The sequence below is a fragment of the Gorilla gorilla genome, chromosome 14 (genome assembly GCF_029281585.2).
Source record: "Gorilla gorilla gorilla isolate KB3781 chromosome 14, NHGRI_mGorGor1-v2.1_pri, whole genome shotgun sequence".
Classification (NCBI taxonomy): Eukaryota; Metazoa; Chordata; class Mammalia; order Primates; family Hominidae; genus Gorilla; species Gorilla gorilla.
Window position 1 is genome coordinate 74,547,790 of NC_073238.2, and position 18,279 is coordinate 74,566,068.

The window sequence follows — 18,279 nt, forward strand, 5'->3', positions numbered from 1 at the left end:
CCACACCTCTAACTAAGAGTCACTCCGGCTTCTGCTCAGCTCTTACCTCTTCAGAAAGTCCTTCCTAACCACACAAATTGCACACACAAACACACTCATCCTACCACTTCCTGCAGAGCATTCACTACTATCTGATATTACATTATTATTTATGCATATATTGCTACCATCCCCAATAAAAATATATGACAAATAGGGACTAACAGAAGGATCATCACATTTAACTCAGAGTCTGCAGCAATACCTAGCACACAGTAGGTGTTCAATAAATATTTGTCAAAAAATGAATAAATTATTGCTGAATCAAGGAGACAAAGTATTTGAAGAAAATTTATCAGACAATGGTACAGTCTACCAATACAAACTCAAAGTCTAAGTTTCTCCAACAAAATCCAAGTCCCTGAAACATCCAAAGACTGAAACATACACTACTGGAATAGTTGCTACCAGGAGGCATTCCCCAGGCTGAAGTGCAGTGGCACGATCTTGGCTCACTGCACCCTCTGCCTCCCCAGTTCATGCGATTCTCATGCCTCAGCCACCCGAATCATCTAACGAGAGTGCAAATAAAAATGTACAAAGTTCTTAAGTATACCCAACCTATCAGCAGTAAAAGCAATGTTAAGTTTCACCATTAAAAAGCCTCTAATTTTCCATGAATGTCAGTATATTTGGTTAAATCAATGAATCAATTACACATTATTTTGACTGTTAAACATGTAAAGAAAAACTGTGTATGGTTGATATGGTTTGGATTTGAGCCCCCATCCAAATCTCAAGTCAAATTGCAACCCCCAGTGTTAGAGGTGAGGCCTGGTAGGAGATGACTGGATCATGGGGGTGGATTTCCCCCTTTGGTGCTGTTCTTGTGATAAGAGTTCTCAGGAGATCTGGCTGTTTAAAAGTGTGTTGCACCCCCCTCCCACCTTACTCCTTCTCTGGCCATGTAAGACGTGCCTGTTTCCCCTACACCTTCCACCATGATCATAAGTCTCCTGAGGCTTTCCCAGAAGCTGATGTTGCCATGCTTCCTGTATGGCTCGCAGAACTGTCAGCCAGTTAAACTTGTTTTCTTCATAAATTACCCAGTGTCAGGTGTTTCTTTATAGTCCTAGCACTTTGGGAGGCCAAGGCAGGCAGATCCCTTGAGGTAAGGAGTTCAAGACAAGCCTTGCCAACATAGTGAAACCCCATCTCTACTAAAAATTCAATAAATTTAGCCAAGCATGGTGGCGCACACCTGTAATCCTAGCTACTCGGGTGGCTGAGGCATGAGAATCGCATGAACTGGGGAGGCACATGGTGCAGTGAGCCAAGATCGTGCCACTGTACTTCATCCTGGGCAATGAAGTGAAACTGTCTCCAAAAAATAAAAGTAAAAATAAAGTGACAAGAAAAACAATGACTGAATGCTTATCTTAAAAGATGCATACCTCTAAGATTTAAAATAGCTAGAAATATAGTTATGAAATAATAGTTTATTATTTCAAACCAATGTTCTCACTGTGTAATGAAAGATTTCCAGACAAGATTACCAAATGGCCGTCTAAAGCACCATAGAACTTGAGGGACCTTGGACAATTGGACAAAGCAGTAGCAGTGGATGAATGGAACTTCTCTTTTCCAGGAAGAGAAGACAGTAGATTCTGCCAACTTCAGACTGACACAACTTATGTATTTGACAGACGAGATCAAAGATGAATTATTAAAGAGAAAAGGAAGTAGTAATTACAAGAAATCAAAATGGGTTCTTGAAAAAAATTATATCAGAGTAACTGTATGTCTTTTGTTAGGAGATTGAACTCTGGGAAACATGATTGATTTTGTATCTGGACATTTGCAAAGCTTTGAAATATTCAACACCTAAGGAATGCAAGAAAGACCTGGAGATATTTAGTCCGGGAAAGTGTTGGTTTGGTGGAGATATCCTTTCAGGTTCCTCACCTATCTTGGTCAATGTTTTTTATAAGTGTTTCAGTAAGCTATGATTCTTATACCAAATCACAATTTCCTCAACATCTTTTATGAAATAAAACCACTAAGTACTAAAACAAGTATTGTATAGAGTACCATGAGTAGTCACACTCAAAACAACATGGCCTTCTGAGTTAAAAATCAGGAAAACGTTCAATCTAAGATGTTGTACTAGACAAACCTACAAGTTAAATGGCAAGATCACTTAAGGTTTAAGTTCTATTCTTTAAAAAAAAAAAGTGTGAATTATGCACCAAGTTATTGATTTCTTGGTCTACTTTTGAATTAACCCATTTTCACTCATAGAGAAATCATCTACAGATTCATTTTTAACAAAAAAATCAAAAATACTCAAAATGATTTTTAAAAACACTGTTTTCATTTTATTGTTCTTGCTATACTTTTTCCATCCTTTCTGTTCATCTATTCTTTATTTCATACATTCACTTAACATACATGTATATGTTATGTGGCACTACGTGTCAGTAGATGTGCCATGTGCTGGGAATAGAAAGATGAGCACAATACACTCTAGCCTGTCAAAAAGTTCAGAGCATAAATGAAGACTGTGACTTGTAAAATAACACTTATATTCCAGTATAATACAAGCCATTTAGAGATATGCACAGAGTTCTCTGGTAACAAAGAGGAAAGATACTGAATTTTGTATAGAATGAAGTGTTAGGGAAAGCTCCCCAAAGAGGCTTCCTCAAAGCAGAAAGAAGGGAAAGGCAGAATATTGACAGGCTTGAGCATGATGCTTTCAGAGCTCAACAAATTGTCTAGCAATGATGAGGCGGAGAGAAAAAAGTAAGATAGGAGGTAGAAGGGGAATGGTAGGAACTGCTTCATTTAAAGACGTAATGCTGGGTGGGAAGGACGGGATTATAGATGAGCCTGAGGAAACATTTAGGGGTAATGGGTATCTTCATTATCTTCATTGTTGTAATCATTTCATGGATGTTTTCATATGTCAAAATTAACTGCTGTACTTTAAATATATGCCATTTATTGTGTCAGTTTACCTAAATGATACTTTTTTTAAAAAAAGTTTTAATGCTATTCTAAGAATTTTGGGTATCCGTGTGAAAGGCTCGGGGAGCAACTGAAGGAATTTAGAGTCAGTGAAACATATTTAGGGGCATTTCATTCTCCATTTTACATCTTTACAAGATCCTCTATTTAATCAAATTAAAGAATTAACCAACTGCTATTTTCCATGCACCTGTCATGTACAAAGGACCAATGCGTCCCTAAAAAAAATCACATCTCTATCGTTAAGTGAGTTATACAGATCTTCTTTATTTTAATTCACTTTTAAAACCAAACTTCAAAGATGCAAGATACAGCAGACGTCATAAATAAAAATAAAAAGACAAGTAAGAGCCAGTGAGAAAAATTGCAAATATTTACAAGAGTAGCGCTATAGAATATTTAAGGAGCTCTTACAAGCTACAAGGCAATAAAATAGGAAAATAAACAATATTAATAGGCCATTCTAAGAAAAAATATAAACAACCAATAAATACATAATAACTGCTTTAATCTCATTTAATAACCAGGAAATATGAAATAAGTAAAATAAAAGTCACCAACTAAAAAAAAAAAAACAATATTAGTGATTATGCAAGGAAAAGAATCCTCACTTGTATTATTCATAAAAGTGTAAGTTTGGCCAGGCACGGTGGCTCATGCCTGTAATCCCAGCAGTCTGGGAGGCCGAGACGGGCAGATCATGAGGTCAGGAGATCGAGATCATCCTGGCTAAAATGGTGAAACCCCGTCTCTACTAAAAACACAAAAAAATTAGCCGGGCTTGGTGGCGGGCGCCTATAGTCCCAGCTACTCGAGAGGCTGAGGCAGGAGAATGGCGTGAATCCGGGAGGCGGAGCTTGCAGTGAGTTGAGATCGCGCCACTGCACTCCAGCCTGGGCGACAGAGCGAGACTCTGTCTCAAAAAAAAAAAAAAAAAAAAAAAGTGTAAGTTCACATGCCTTCTGGAAGGACAATTTGACAGTAACTAGCAAGATTAAAAAGGTCTTTCAATTTAGCAATTCAAAGACTAAGTATGATTGTGAGATGATTTACATCTCTTCACTCTCAATTTATTTAATACTCAGAACAATACAATGTAGGTAGGCACTATTACTGTCCCTGTTACAGGCAAAATAACGGTCCCTCAAAGATATCCATGTCCTAATACCCAAAACTTTTGAATGTGTTGCTTTACATAGCAAAAGAGACTTTGCAGATGTCATTAAGGATCTTGAGATGGGGAAGATTATCTTGGATTATCTGGGAAGGCCCAATATAATTACAGGGTCCTTATAAGAGGGAAGCAGGAGGGTCAGAGAAGGGGTTGTGATGCCAAAAATAGAAGTCAGAGCAATGCTGAACCATGAGCCAAGGAATGCAAGCAGCTTCTCAAAGTTGGAAAAGGCAAGGAAATTAATTTTTCCCACAGAGCCCTCAGAAGGAATGCACCCAAGCTAAACCATTTTGGACTATTGATCTCCAGAATTGTAAGATCATAAACTTGTGTTGTTTTAAGCCACCAAGTTTGTGGTAATTTGTTATAGCAGCAACAGGAAACTAATATAGTCCTACTTCATAAATAAGAAAATGGAGGTATCAAAAAATGAGTAACTTCCAAAGATCATATAGCTAGGAAGAGGTACAGCTAGAATTTAAACCCAGACAATGTGCAATACTAATGCACTGCCTTCAAATACAAAGATGTATACAGAATTATTTTTTAAAAAACCTGAGGCACGGAGAGAAACTACAACTAAGTGTCCTTCATTAAGAGAATGATTCAAAGGAAAAATCATAATATGGGCTATGAAATAAAATGCAAGAATTTAAAAACAGTACAACATGAAAAACATATTCAAAATATATGACACAGCCAAAAAGTTTCAGAACAATGGATTTTTTTAAATGTTCACATGAACATGCATACACTGGTAAATACACAGAAATGGAATTAGAAGTACAACAGATTGTTAAAAATGATCATTTGTGTGGAATGAAAAGAGGTAGTGGGATACAGGGGACATCTACATTGTATTCAATATTTTTATGTTATTTGAATGTTTTACAACAAGAATATATGATGTATTTTAAAGTGAGCGATTTTTAGTGCAGGGAGATATGCACGAATTTCCTACAACATTTTTCATTAAAAAGGCTTCAGCTGCACAAAGTTTAAAAGCCCTGCCCTACAGTGACACCAAATGGTGGTAGATCAAAATACAGCACACAAACAGGACATTTGTTCGATTCAATCTTCCTATAAATGTTTGATTTCTTTGAAGAACAGGAAGCTTAACAGAATTAAATAATGTGGAGACAAATACTCAAAAACCTAGAATTTTTAATCAAAGAAAGTCTAGTACACCAAGCTTCAACTGCAAATTTTTAGGCCTCTTTCCAAACTTCAGCTAATCTTCTGATCCCACTGAATATTTACATAAATCATTTCTCACAGTTAAAGCATGCCACTGTGAACACAGTGATTTTACCTAATAGCTTATTGATCAAAGAAAGCCTACAAATACAACAAATGCAGTCATACAACTAAAGTCAGGCTCTACTCCATCGGAATCAACCCTTGGTAAGTAGGTAATATTTTGGAAAGATGGACGAGAAGGTGTTGGGGATAAACAGGGATGGAAAGAATCCAAGAAGAGACACAAGCAATAACTCCAATTAATGACAAAGTATATTTTCATTTGTTAATCTAGTGATAGAAAATTAAGCTGAGTAAAAGAGGAGGCTATTGCCTCTCAAATATACACCAATTTCTCCACAAGAAAATTTTGTCCTGGACTGTCCAGGGAAAAGAACATTTCAAATTAAGCACATCAGTCAGTATTCAGTGTCCTCTGCCCAGAACCTAAACCAACAAAAACAGCATGTAAATGGCCTTATTCATTACAAGCCACTATAAAAAGATACAGAGATAGACCACCTCTCAGGGCACTCCTCTAAAACACCATTTGGCCAGGATCCTTAGTCTTTTAGCATTAAATGAGAGTTTATTGGATTTTTGATGTGTTACTTTTCATATACCAAAATCTCCTAGAAAACACAGGACATATAAATATATGATCATCTACAAAAAAAAGTCAATAATATAATTAAGCTCTAAGGCCTTGAAATCATATAACTGGATTTCAATCCTAATAGGTACAAGCCAACCTACGACCACATGTTACCAGCACTACTTTACCCCACTCGTGGATAATCAGCTCTAGAACACCTTGAGAGCTATCCTGATCAAATGAGTGCATGTCCAGTGACAAGAACCACAAGGAGATCAGTTCAAGAAGGTAACTTAAGTTTCTGAATTACTATATAAGTGACAGATGAACAACTAAGAACTGAGTACCACAAAAAGTATCCATGTCTACTACATATACATTTATGACTTAATTAGAAAGAGAGGTAATATCAGCATTAAATAATTTTGCTTCCAATTTCAACAGACATAAATATGAACATGAAAGTCTATATTACAGAAAATGTGAAAAAATAGGCACATCACATGGTTTAGCGGTTAGAAGTTTCAAGGATATACAATTTAATAGAAATTGACATAATTCCCATAGTAAATTTGTATACCATACTCTACAGGATATAGAGCCCTACAAAACTGTATCTAAGTGATACATGATAAAAGTAAGACATACGGCCGGGCGCAGTGGCTTACACCTGTAATCCCAGCACTTTGGGAGATCGAGGTGGGCAGATCACAAGGTCAAGAGATCAAGACCATCCTGGCCAATATAGTGAAACCCCATGTCTACTAAAAATACAACAAATTGGCTGGGCTTGGTGTTGTGCACCTGTAGTTCCAGCTACTAAGGTAGCTGAGGCAGGGGAATCGCTTGAACCCAGGAGGCGGTTGCAGTGAGCCGAGATCGTGCCACTGTACTCCAGCCTGGTGACAGAGCCAGACTCCGTCTCAAAAAAAAAAAAAAAAAAAAAAAAAGAGTAAGACATTTCCAGTATACAAACTATTTCTGATATACGCTAATTGACCTTAATTGACATTGGTTACTAATATTTTAGATGTGTTACTTTTACACCCTGCCTTTCTATCAAAGAGGAAAATAACATAAACATCAATGTCCTGGTGGAGCTACATCTTATGTTTTTTAACTAATTCTTATGGAGAATTAAAGTTGATTATATAATGCAAGCAACTTGACTGAATTTAATCTACTGTCTCAAGTTAGGGTATCAGTTTAAATAAAACACAACCTTTCGGAAAAAATTGTAATTAATATGAATCAAATTAATGAATTCACATAACTGGATAAAAGAAAACAAACAGTGGCAAGTAAAAACTGTAGAATTTTAACTAATTTTTGTTCAAATGAAAATGCTAGAAATCATAACATCAGTATACGGAACCTAAAGATGAAAGAGTTAAGAGCTAATTTTTCTACAGTGAAAAACAAATGAAAAGTCAAGCTTTGGTCCTATTTGGAGCTGGGAAAGCACTAACGCTACCCCAAACTCTTGACTTTTTCTTATATCTAACTGTGTGATGATTTTTCAGGTAAAGATGATTAGTACATTTCTAATGTACTTTAAATCTAGGCTAAATCAAGAAGTAAACATGTTTTTAAGGCAAGGATGTCTTGTAGAAATCTGGAGTTTAATTCACTTCAAGTTAATTGCCCATTTTTGATACAAACACGTCAAAAAGTTTATTACTTTAAAAAAGAAACATTATTATGGAAGTCTTACAGAAATACACTTGGCAATTATAACCAATTTCTTAAAATCATCAAATTACTGTATTATTGATAATGCTGATTAACTGAAAACACATCATTCTTTAGTAAGTTAGCAAAAGTTTTTAATCTAGAAAGGAGTACAGAAAATTTCAGATATTCCAGAATATCTAACACTCTTTGTCCAGTATTTTTTTTTTTTTTGGTTAATTATCAAGGATTGTTTGGAGCTTTAAGCAGGTTTCCCACTTCTCTTTGGAGAGCAGAAGTTGAGAAGCAGTAGCAGCCAGATTGGAAATGGTGAAAAATAGAAATGGAAAAAGGTAAAATCTAAGAACATTACTATTTGACAAAAAATAAAATAAAAATATTTCATTTTGTTCCTCAACTTTCATTCTGATTTTTCCACCAATACAATTACCTTTTAAAATATTAGTACCACAGAAACCAGAACTGAAAACAATTTGTTCAAGAGTATATTGTCATAATCAATAGATGACTAAGGCATTGTTCATATTGTCTATAGAGGATGTTTTTCAACAACATTATTCCTTCCAAATTATATTCCACTGGCACTCAGGTATGACCCAGCATGGAATGTGTACATTCCAGATTAAGTTTGAGTTGACATGTCCTGAAAGGGAAGTGGTCCATCACCATCTTAAAATCAAAACTATTACCTCTAGCATTGGTATCTGGGAATCCAGTTGTTTTAACTGCTGATCCCTAAAAGTACACTTTTTGTAAATCAAAGCTCTTTGATGTGAATTCTTAATTTTTAACAAGGCATAACTTGGCTATTTTAAGTAAATTGAAAATATCTGCAAATTTGAGCAGTCTTCTTGAATCACTAGAACACAGAAATAGTTTTAAATCTTCACTATAATGATAGGTAACATAAAAAGCTACTTGTTAGACATTTTCATATAACCTTGCATGGTATCAGATTTAATGTACATGGAAAATATTTCAAAATTGTAATTTTGTATATTATTTTAATTCAAGTGTCAAAACATAGGTTAAAAAAAAACACTCTAAATAGTCCGTGGTTAAAAATGTAATGCAAATTCTCCCTTATTCACCTATTCTCTTATGGAAGACATGGCAAATAGAGTATCAGATAGACAAACTAACCAGATAATAGAAAAGCAAGCAAGCAGGGAAATAAAGAAAAAAGAAAGGAGACAGAAAAGGGACAGGCGGGGAAGAGAATACCCTGAAGAATTGAATTAAAAAGTAAAAACTTTTTTTGTTTTCTTAAAGACAATGAATTTAAAAGTTTTAGAAAAGGCCGGGTTGGGTGGCTCACACCTGTAATCCCAGAACTTTGGGAGGCGGAGGCAGGCGGATCACCTGAGGTCAGGAGTTCGAGACCAGCCTGGCCAACATGGTGAAACCCCATCTCTATTAAAAATACAAAAAAATAGCTGAGTGTAGTGTTGGCCGCCTATAATCCCAGCTACTCAGGAGGCTGAGGCAGGGGAATCGCTTGAACCTGGGAGGCGCAGGTTTTGGTGAGTCGAGATTGCACCACTTGCACTCCAGCCTGGGCGACAGAGCAAGATTCTGTCTCAAGTATTTAAAAAAAAAAAAAAAAAGTTTTAGAATAAGAATTATAAGACTGTGAACAAGGAAAATCATGCTTTTTCCTTTTGTGTTCTATTTGGAGTTTTTTTTTTTTTTTTTAACTTTGGTGGTAGCAAGGAGTAGAATGCGTTTATGAAGAGATAGGAAGGAATGTAAAAGCAAATGTCTACAACATACCAAAATATGAGGTGCAGGCACAGCTATTAAGTAAATCAACCTGAATTTTTAAAATTCTGTCAAACAAATTCCATCCTGGCCCTGGAGATTATTAATATAACTGAAGATGAAAGGGAAAAAATAAACAATCTTATTAGAGAAACAACACTATAGTATTGTTATAATGACAAAGTGTAACCGACCTAAAAATAATAATTTAATGGTAGGAGAAAAGAGCACAGAAAAGAAACCTCGATAAACATCTTAAAATTTTAAGTTGTAATACATTTAATATATGGCATTGGAAATTCTTTTCACCTCTTTAGACCCCAGCTTCTATAAAATAAAAGGCTGGAGCAAGATGATTATCAAAGATTTTCTAAAATGAATTCATTTTTCATCCTCATTGCCAAGAAAGATACTATATTTATAATTTCAGTCTAAACTATGAGATGAATTCAAGTAAGTGATCAGAACAAGAAACCAAAGCTACTCTTGCAATATGTTGGAATACACAGCTCTAGAATAAATCACAAATATACCTCTCTATTCTTAAGAAGTACAGTTTTTACTTTACATTTTAACATTAAATAGAGAGCAAAAAAATTATACATACAATTTTCAAAAGCCCCTTGGACTTCACTTAATGCCAGAGTTTCAATATATATTTTAAATCAAGATAATTTCACATGAATATCCTTAAGTTAAAAAAAAGTAAGATGGATATTAAATGTATGTGATTACTCACATGCTTTTTTACATTTAGCGATATAAAAACAGTTGACAGGTTCTCTTGTTTGGCACAGTATAAAAATCCTCTCTGAGACTCGGTACTTACCACAACCGCAAACTGCTCAGGTTCACATAAGTTGCTATATTCACTCTTGAACTGAGACAATGAATTTAATTGCTCTTGATCAGGAAGATGCTTTATTAAGTTCTAAAAATTAAAACCAGAAAGAAAGATCTTCACTAAATGTACTTCTTGAATTTTAAAAATATAATTTAAAAACTACTGAAAGAAAACCAGTGAAGTTAATCTTCAGTTTTATTTCTAGGTAACCTCCCTCCTAATAAGCCTTAAGCAAAATTCCCTGCATCTTGAAAACAGTCAATTTTCCATTTCTCTATCCCAGAGTTATTATATATTCAAATCAAGCACTACTGAAACTGAATGTTTATTTGATTAGCTATATAATTGAGAAAGAGAACTCAACCTATACCAAAGGAACAGCTTTCTCACCTGGATGAATGTGATCCATTACATTTCAGCTTTAGGGAATTAAATGTCAGAAATTTCAGGCAAAGCCAAACATATTTTAACACTTCACTCAGGGGGATAAAAGAAATCATCATATTGCTACAAAAAGGCATGGGAAGGGACACAATAGAAATCAAGGGAATTTTAATGGCAGTGCTTGCAAGATTTACCAATAGGATTACAGTTTTAATAATAAAAACTGAAGATATCTCTAAAACAAAGTAACTTTTCTGATGTGAAAGAAAATTTTAAAAGGTGTTGAAGACACATGATGATTGATATACCTTGTAGATAAAAGGCATGTAGAGGTCCTCTAGAAACTTAAGTAAGCCACACACTTAAACAACAGAACTACTTGAATAAAGATTAAAGGAATACACACGACTATGTCTTCCTAATACAACTTAAATGATTAAACAATCCCTTGGACAAAGTCTATATCGATCCTCTATATCAAAATACAATCAACTATAATAGTGTTACAAGAAGTTAGTGCATTGATATTAAAATTAAGATAAAAAAGAGTGGTTGGTGCTCACAATTCCAAATTACAGCATGAGTAAATTCTGTACAAGCCCAAAGTTGAATACAAACTATAATTAAGCCTAGATCATGCTATATATATTTATGGGGGGAAATTCCCCAAAGGTGTTATTAGTTAAAAATACTGTTAGAGAATGTTATACATCAAAATCAATTAGATCAAAGAATAAGTTATTGACTCACTGTGTACCTTTGGACAAAAACTTGGTTAACTGGCCAAAAACAAAACAAAAAAAAAGTGGCATTTTAAGATCATCCCTGGACAAAGTATTCACTATTAATACTATCAAATTGAATAAAAATAAAAGTATATGATTTCCCCACATAAATAGAAATTTCTCTTAGTGGAATTGCTTGAGACCAAAAGACATGATTATTTATATTTTTACCCATTCTAGTTGACAGCTCGATTGTTAGATTTTATTACTTCAGGCCTCTGAATTTCTTTAGCATCCTTTTAGATGACAGTCAAATCCCCCTGAATATCTCATATATAATCAGATTTTCATCTTTCATCTGAATTTTTTAATTTTTTCACTCCATTAATTTTACATTCTAACATAAAAATACTATTGTGATTTTTAAGTGCGTAGTTCCAACCTCCCTTTGTCTCTCCCTTTACAAATTCCCCACACCCTTCGCAAATCTTAAGCTCCTGTTCAGCTAAATTCTGCACAGACAGGCACGCATGCCCAGCTTCCCTCATAGCCCACAGTATTATTACTGCCAAAACAATTGCCCTTCACTACATTTTTCATGCAACTCCTCTGCTCTATTCTACATCTATACCTATTCAACATTTATATACCCTTGCCTCCACACATACACTCACAAAGCATACTCCCTCAACATATTCTATAGGTCTAAACCAATCTTAAAACTTTGCTTACCTTGCTTTACAATTATGTATGTAAATGTCATTTCCCTTGTCAAATTATAAATTCCAAGAAGGTCAAGTCTAATTCTTATTGAGCCTAATATACAGCCGGGCATGGTGGCTCACGCCTGTAATCCAGCACTTTGAGAGGCCGAGGCGGGCAAATCACTTGAGGTCAAGAGTTCAAGACCAGCCTGGCCAACATGGTGAAACCCCATTTCTACTAAAAATACAAAAATTAGCTGGGAGTGGTGGCGGGCACCTGAAATCCCAGCTACTCAGGAGGCTGAGGCAGAAGAATAGCTTGAACCCAGGAGGCAGAGGTTGCAGTAAGCCGAGATCGCACCATTGCACTCCAGCCTGGTTGACAGAGTCTCACTCTGTCTCAAAAAAAAAAACAAAAGTAATAAAACATAAAAATTATTGAGCCTAATACAATGCCCTGGACATGTTGCATAAAATAAAGTATATGAAAAATGAATTAATAAATGACTGATGTGACAAACAAAGGTAAATGGGTAAAAAATGATGTGGAAAAGTGGCATGAAAAATGGCAAAACAATGACATACTGCTGACCTGTACATATATATGAATAAGTAACTAAATATGTCAAAATATAACCATCACAGTGAACACAGAGAATCAAAATCATGATTATTACAACATAAAGCTCTGTTTCCATGCCCTGGTCAAAATAGGAATTCTTTGCATTAAAATGAGGAATATACTTTTAAAATTAAGAGTTCAAATAGCAAGAAATTCTTACTTTTTAATGAATATATTAAAACCTTATATACGTTCAAAATAAATTTTTACATTTTAGAAATACCCAAGGCTGGTTTTATATTTAGAAAGTATGATAGGCACAATAATGACATCTATTCCTAAAGATGTACATGACTAATCCCCAAAACCTATGAAAATATTAAGTTACATGGCAAAGGGAATTTAGGTTATAGATGGAATTAAAGTTGCTATCAGCTGACCTTAGAGTGGTTATCCTGAATTATTTGGATGTACCCAATGTAATCAAAAAGTTCTTATAAGTGGAAGAAAAAAACAATAGAGTTGGAGGGAGATGTGACTATGAGACAAAGGAATTGAGGAATGCAAGATTGCTGGCTTGGAAGATGAAGGAATGGTTCTACAAGCCATAGAGTATGAGCAACCATGAGAAGCTGGAAATACAGACAGATTCTTGCCTAGAGCCTATGAAAAGAAACACAGGTCATTCTGCCAATACTTTGATGTTAGCATAGTAAGACCAATATCAGACTTATGTTTTACAGGAATGTAAGATAATAAATTTGTATTATTTTAAGCAAATAAGTTTTTGGTGAATGGGTATAGTACAAATAAAAAACTAATACGTTACAAAATATATGGAGCTGAATGTACTTTGGACATGAATTTTAAAAAGCAAATCATCTCTTTTCTATTATATAACAAAACCACATGTTCATTTAAAACATTCATGTAATCAAGCTAAAAGCTACTCTGTAAATATTTAACTAATTCATTATAAGAAATACAAACAAGTATTAAGTAGAAAAATTTTATTTAAGGAAGTTGGCATCTATTCCTAGCAAGAAGGCACACACATAATCAACATGAACAAAGATGAAAATCCAGTAAAAAACAAACTGAAAGAGAAAAAAATGCTTAAAGAGTAGCTGAATCAGGTAGTTTATGAGTCTCAGCGACTCACAGCACAAATCACTAGTGAAATTATATGACCACTACATTTAGAAGACAAGATAGGAAAGGCAAAACTTAGAACAACTTCCAAAGATATCATTTATTGATTAGTTAAAATATTCAGAATAATTTTAATTGCTTGTTGGCACTAATAAATATTTGGTTTCTTTTTATTGCTAAGTAATCATTTTCCTAAATATATCCGCTATCAGAACAAAAGATGGTAAGCTGAAGATAATCTCTCACTATATAATTTATGTTTTGATTCTCCAACTTTAAATTTTATCAAGATATACATTATTGATTTCTTATGTGGAACTCAGCAATAACTTCGACATGATGCTAGTATTCATTTGAAAATACTATGAATAAAAGCCATTAACAAAAATCTTCTAGCTTTCTGAATAAATTCAGAATACTATGTAAACAATCTCTAATACTCATAGGAGCCCAAATGACTCTAAGAAGAATTGTTAGTAAAGGTAACTGTAAATGAAAACTCCCTCAATCTTCTAAACCATATAATAATATCTTCATAAGCCAAAGAAAAACACATTCTAAAAGGGCTATAGAAACAAATTTTAAGTAACACATTAATAAAGTATAACAAAAACAAAAATGTAAAATTAAACAATTTGCTTTTCAGAAACAATAACTTAAAATACTTAAAATGTAATCATTTGATAGCATTCTATTTCATGTGCAGTTAAGAAAAGATACAGCTTTCTCTCCTGGCAATGCAGAAGTTATGCTAAAACTAATTATGCAGCAATGATTTTCCAGTTGAATGATTTGGGTGAAGAATTTTGCTTCACTTACAGATTTCTATTTAATGAGAAGCTTGCAATGAAATATTGAAATTTAAGCTGTGCCTGTTTGTTTACCTGAATCATAGACTCTGCCAACCGTGTTTCATCTACTTCCAATATCATCATTCTGATTTCCTCATATGGCACCCGAAAAGAGCTCAGGAAGATTGCTAAGAAGGAGAAAGAGAGAAAGGTTTATAACGAATAAGGTTTAAAAAAGTATTTCAGATGTAGTTCTATTTATAAAATCAAAAATAAATTCATAAAACAAGAGAATTCAAACATTTAATATTATGTTTGGGGGAAACATATTATGGGGGAAACTTTCATTACTACATTTTATACTCTTCTCTAGTTTTAGAACTAGTGTTTAAACAACAGTCCTGTGTTATTGCACTGGATCCAAGGTTGATTATTAAATGCTCAGTTATTTATCTACCATAGGAATGATGTCAATTTTCATGTGATAACAAAAAATGAAATAAGGTACACTATAAAAACATCACATTGTAATGAAAATAATGAGAAAACCACAGTATGTGCATGTAATATTTGTCTAAGCATATGTATTATTTGCTTGTATCTCTTCTAGCCTTAGGAAAGAGTTCAGGAAAAAGTATTTTAAGAAAACTGCTAAGCAGTACATTAACACTTTTACAAGTAATAGTAGCACTTCACTATTCAGAAACATTGTAAACAGTATGCTAGAGAAACCTTCACATGTAACCAAAGCTTAAAATATCCAGTTTTAGAAAACAAATTCTCACTGAAAATTATCCAAATGTACTGGATAGTATAATATGCTATTACTGAGAATTCTAAACATTATTTACATCTTTCTTGATGGCTCTTATATCAATTATTATAATGATTTTCTCAAAAGTTACTGAAGTAGAAGGATATTTTCACAGCAACAGATACAATGCTTTTGCTAGTTCACCCCTTATTGTACTATTATGTTTTTACATTCAAGATGTCACTTCTTAACCATACTCAGCACCTGCAAATCAATAGCCTATTATTTTTCTTTTTATTTAATGAATTTCTATGTCATCTGGTATGTGTATTTCTAGATAAAGAAACTATGTTCAGCACCTCATATCTGTGGGTTCCACATTCACAAATCTGACCAACTGTGGATCAAATTCAATCCACAGTAGGTTGAATCTAAAGATACAGAAACCATGGATATAAAAGCAGAATATAAGGAACTTGAGCATCTGTGGATTTTGGTATTCATCAGGGGTCCTGGAACCAATCCCTCTGATATCAAAGGATGACTATTTTTTATAAAACTCAGGAAACAGGATCTGCTTCTTTTCTGTATTGAGGTTGTATTCCTGATTTGTGAGAATATCATGTATCACCTACAGATTAACAAGGGCATCATCTGTATTCATATCACCAACACACACAGTTCTGAACCCAAGAAGTCTTAAATATGAAATCATTACAATAAAACTCACAGATGTCTATAATCCTTAATATCCCAAGAACAAGATGAAATATGTAAATGGTATAAGAGTAAATAGAGATTTGGCCAGGCGCGGTGGCTCACGCCTGTAATCCCAGCACTTTGGGAGGCAGAGGCAGGCGGATCACGAGGTCAGCAGATCGAGACCATCTTAGCTAACATGGGGAAACTCCACCTCTACTAAAAATACAAAAAATTAGCCAGGTATGGTGGCATGTGCCTGTAGTCCCAGCTACTCGGGAGGCTGAGGCAGGAGTATTGCTTGAAACTAAGAGGCAGAGGTTGCAGTGAGCCAAGATTGCACCACTGCACTCCAGCCTGGGCGACAGAGTAAGACTCTGTCTCAAAAAAAAAAAAAAAAAAAAAAAAGTAAGTAGAGATTTATAAAATTACAAAAGATAACTCCGTAGTAGACAATAGAACATGCAAAAAATATAATCACTGAAGATGGTGAAGTAGGGCTCTCCAGTAATTCTCCACCCTCACAGAAACATGAATTTGAACTAGCCACATGTGAAAGAAAATACCTTCAAAAGAGAGAAAACAAGTGAAAAATCACAGTACCTGCTATAGACTAATACTAAAAAAGATACATTGATTATGTAAAGAATGTTTTACATCACCCGTATCAATCCATCCGCCAACGTCAGGCAGCACAGGAAAAAAAAAAAAAAAGAGAGAGAGAGATACTGTCCACTTGAAAAAAAGAGAGAGAAGTGAACATAGAAATTTCCCTTTGTCACTAACAACAAATCTACCAGTATAAAACGCTCAGGGACTCTGATTCCTGACAGGTATCTGCAATCTAAGCATCTAGACTGACACTGGTACCAGACAGGAATCTAACGGTCCTTTGAGAAAAGACTCGAGTTCTGGCCTATATCACTGACAGATGACTGCAGCGACCTTGGTTTACAGAAAATACTCAGTGGCAAACAGGCAACAGAAGCCATGGGCTTCAGGAACCACCCAGGACTGCAACAACATTAAGAACCACGAAAGTAAGCCTGATGCTGGGCCAGCTGTGGGAGCCAAAAATTTCCAGCCTGGGCTGCACCACCCAAAGCACTTCTAGGCTTAGGGCACTCCCTAACACTGCACCAACAACAGCAACCCATACCAGATGGTCTACTCAAAAACCCTAGACAGACTTACTGTTGAAAGATGACCTAAAATAAAGTCACACTGAGAAGAATGGAATAAATATCTACTTCTTCAACACGCAGACAGCAACACTTGACCACAATGCAAAAAGACAATCAGGGAAACATGACATCACCAAAGGGACAAAATCAGCTGCCAGTGATGTACACTAGAGATGGACATGTATGAACTATCTGGCAAGGAATTCAAAGCTGTGGTTTAAGAAAGTTCAGTGAACTTCAAGAAAATACAAAAAAAAATCAGTATTTTTTAACAAAGAAAATAGTTTTTAAAAATTAAACAGAAATACTAAAATATACAAGGTACAAAATGAGAAATTCAGTAGACAGCATCAACTGTAGAAGTGATCAAGCAGAAGAAAAAAATCTGTAAACTTAAAGACAGTTTATTTAAAAATATACTGTAAGAGAATAAGAAAAATGAATGAAAAGGAATGAAGAAAACGTGAAATTTATGGGACAGCATTAAAGAGCAAAAACGTGTCATTGAGGTTTGAGAGAGTAGATAACATTGTAGAAAACTTATTTTAAAAAGTAATAGCAGAAAACTTTCCAAACCTGCAAAAAGATATAAATATCCAGATACGGGAAGGTAAAAGGTGTCTAGTGTGATTGAATCCAATACTACACCATGACATTATAATCAAACTGTCAAAGATCAAAGACAAAGAGGGGATCCAGAAAGCAACAAGAGAAAATAATAAAATAGCATACAAGAGAGTTCCAGTATACCTAACAGCAGACTTCTCAACAGAAACCTTACACGCCAGGAGAAAATATGATGACATATTCAAAGTGCTGAAGAAAAACAACTTCTAAGAATACTTTACCATCAAAATTTATTTTTCAGAAATCAAGGAGAGATAGAGTTTCCCAGACAAACAGAAGCTAAGGAAGTTCACAATCAACAGCCCTGTCTTATAAAAATTGCTAAATGAAATTCTGCCAGTTGAAAGAAAAGGATGATAATGAGAAACATAAAAATATCT

At 34.5% G+C, this 18,279-nt stretch overlaps 1 protein-coding gene across 7 annotated transcripts in view; it reads right to left on the minus strand.

Annotated features, from left to right (window-relative positions):
• DIAPH3 (diaphanous related formin 3) overlaps positions 1 to 18,279 on the minus strand; it is a 490,541-nt gene that overhangs the window by 231,669 nt on the left and 240,593 nt on the right. For all 7 annotated transcript variants that reach the window (XM_055360754.2, XM_055360755.2, XM_055360758.2 and 4 more), the window contains 2 exons: positions 14,729 to 14,823; positions 10,303 to 10,404 (listed from right to left, as the gene is read on the minus strand). In XM_055360754.2, the coding sequence (XP_055216729.2) occupies positions 10,303 to 10,404; positions 14,729 to 14,823 (197 nt within the window). The remainder of the gene's footprint in view (positions 1 to 10,302; positions 10,405 to 14,728; positions 14,824 to 18,279) is intronic.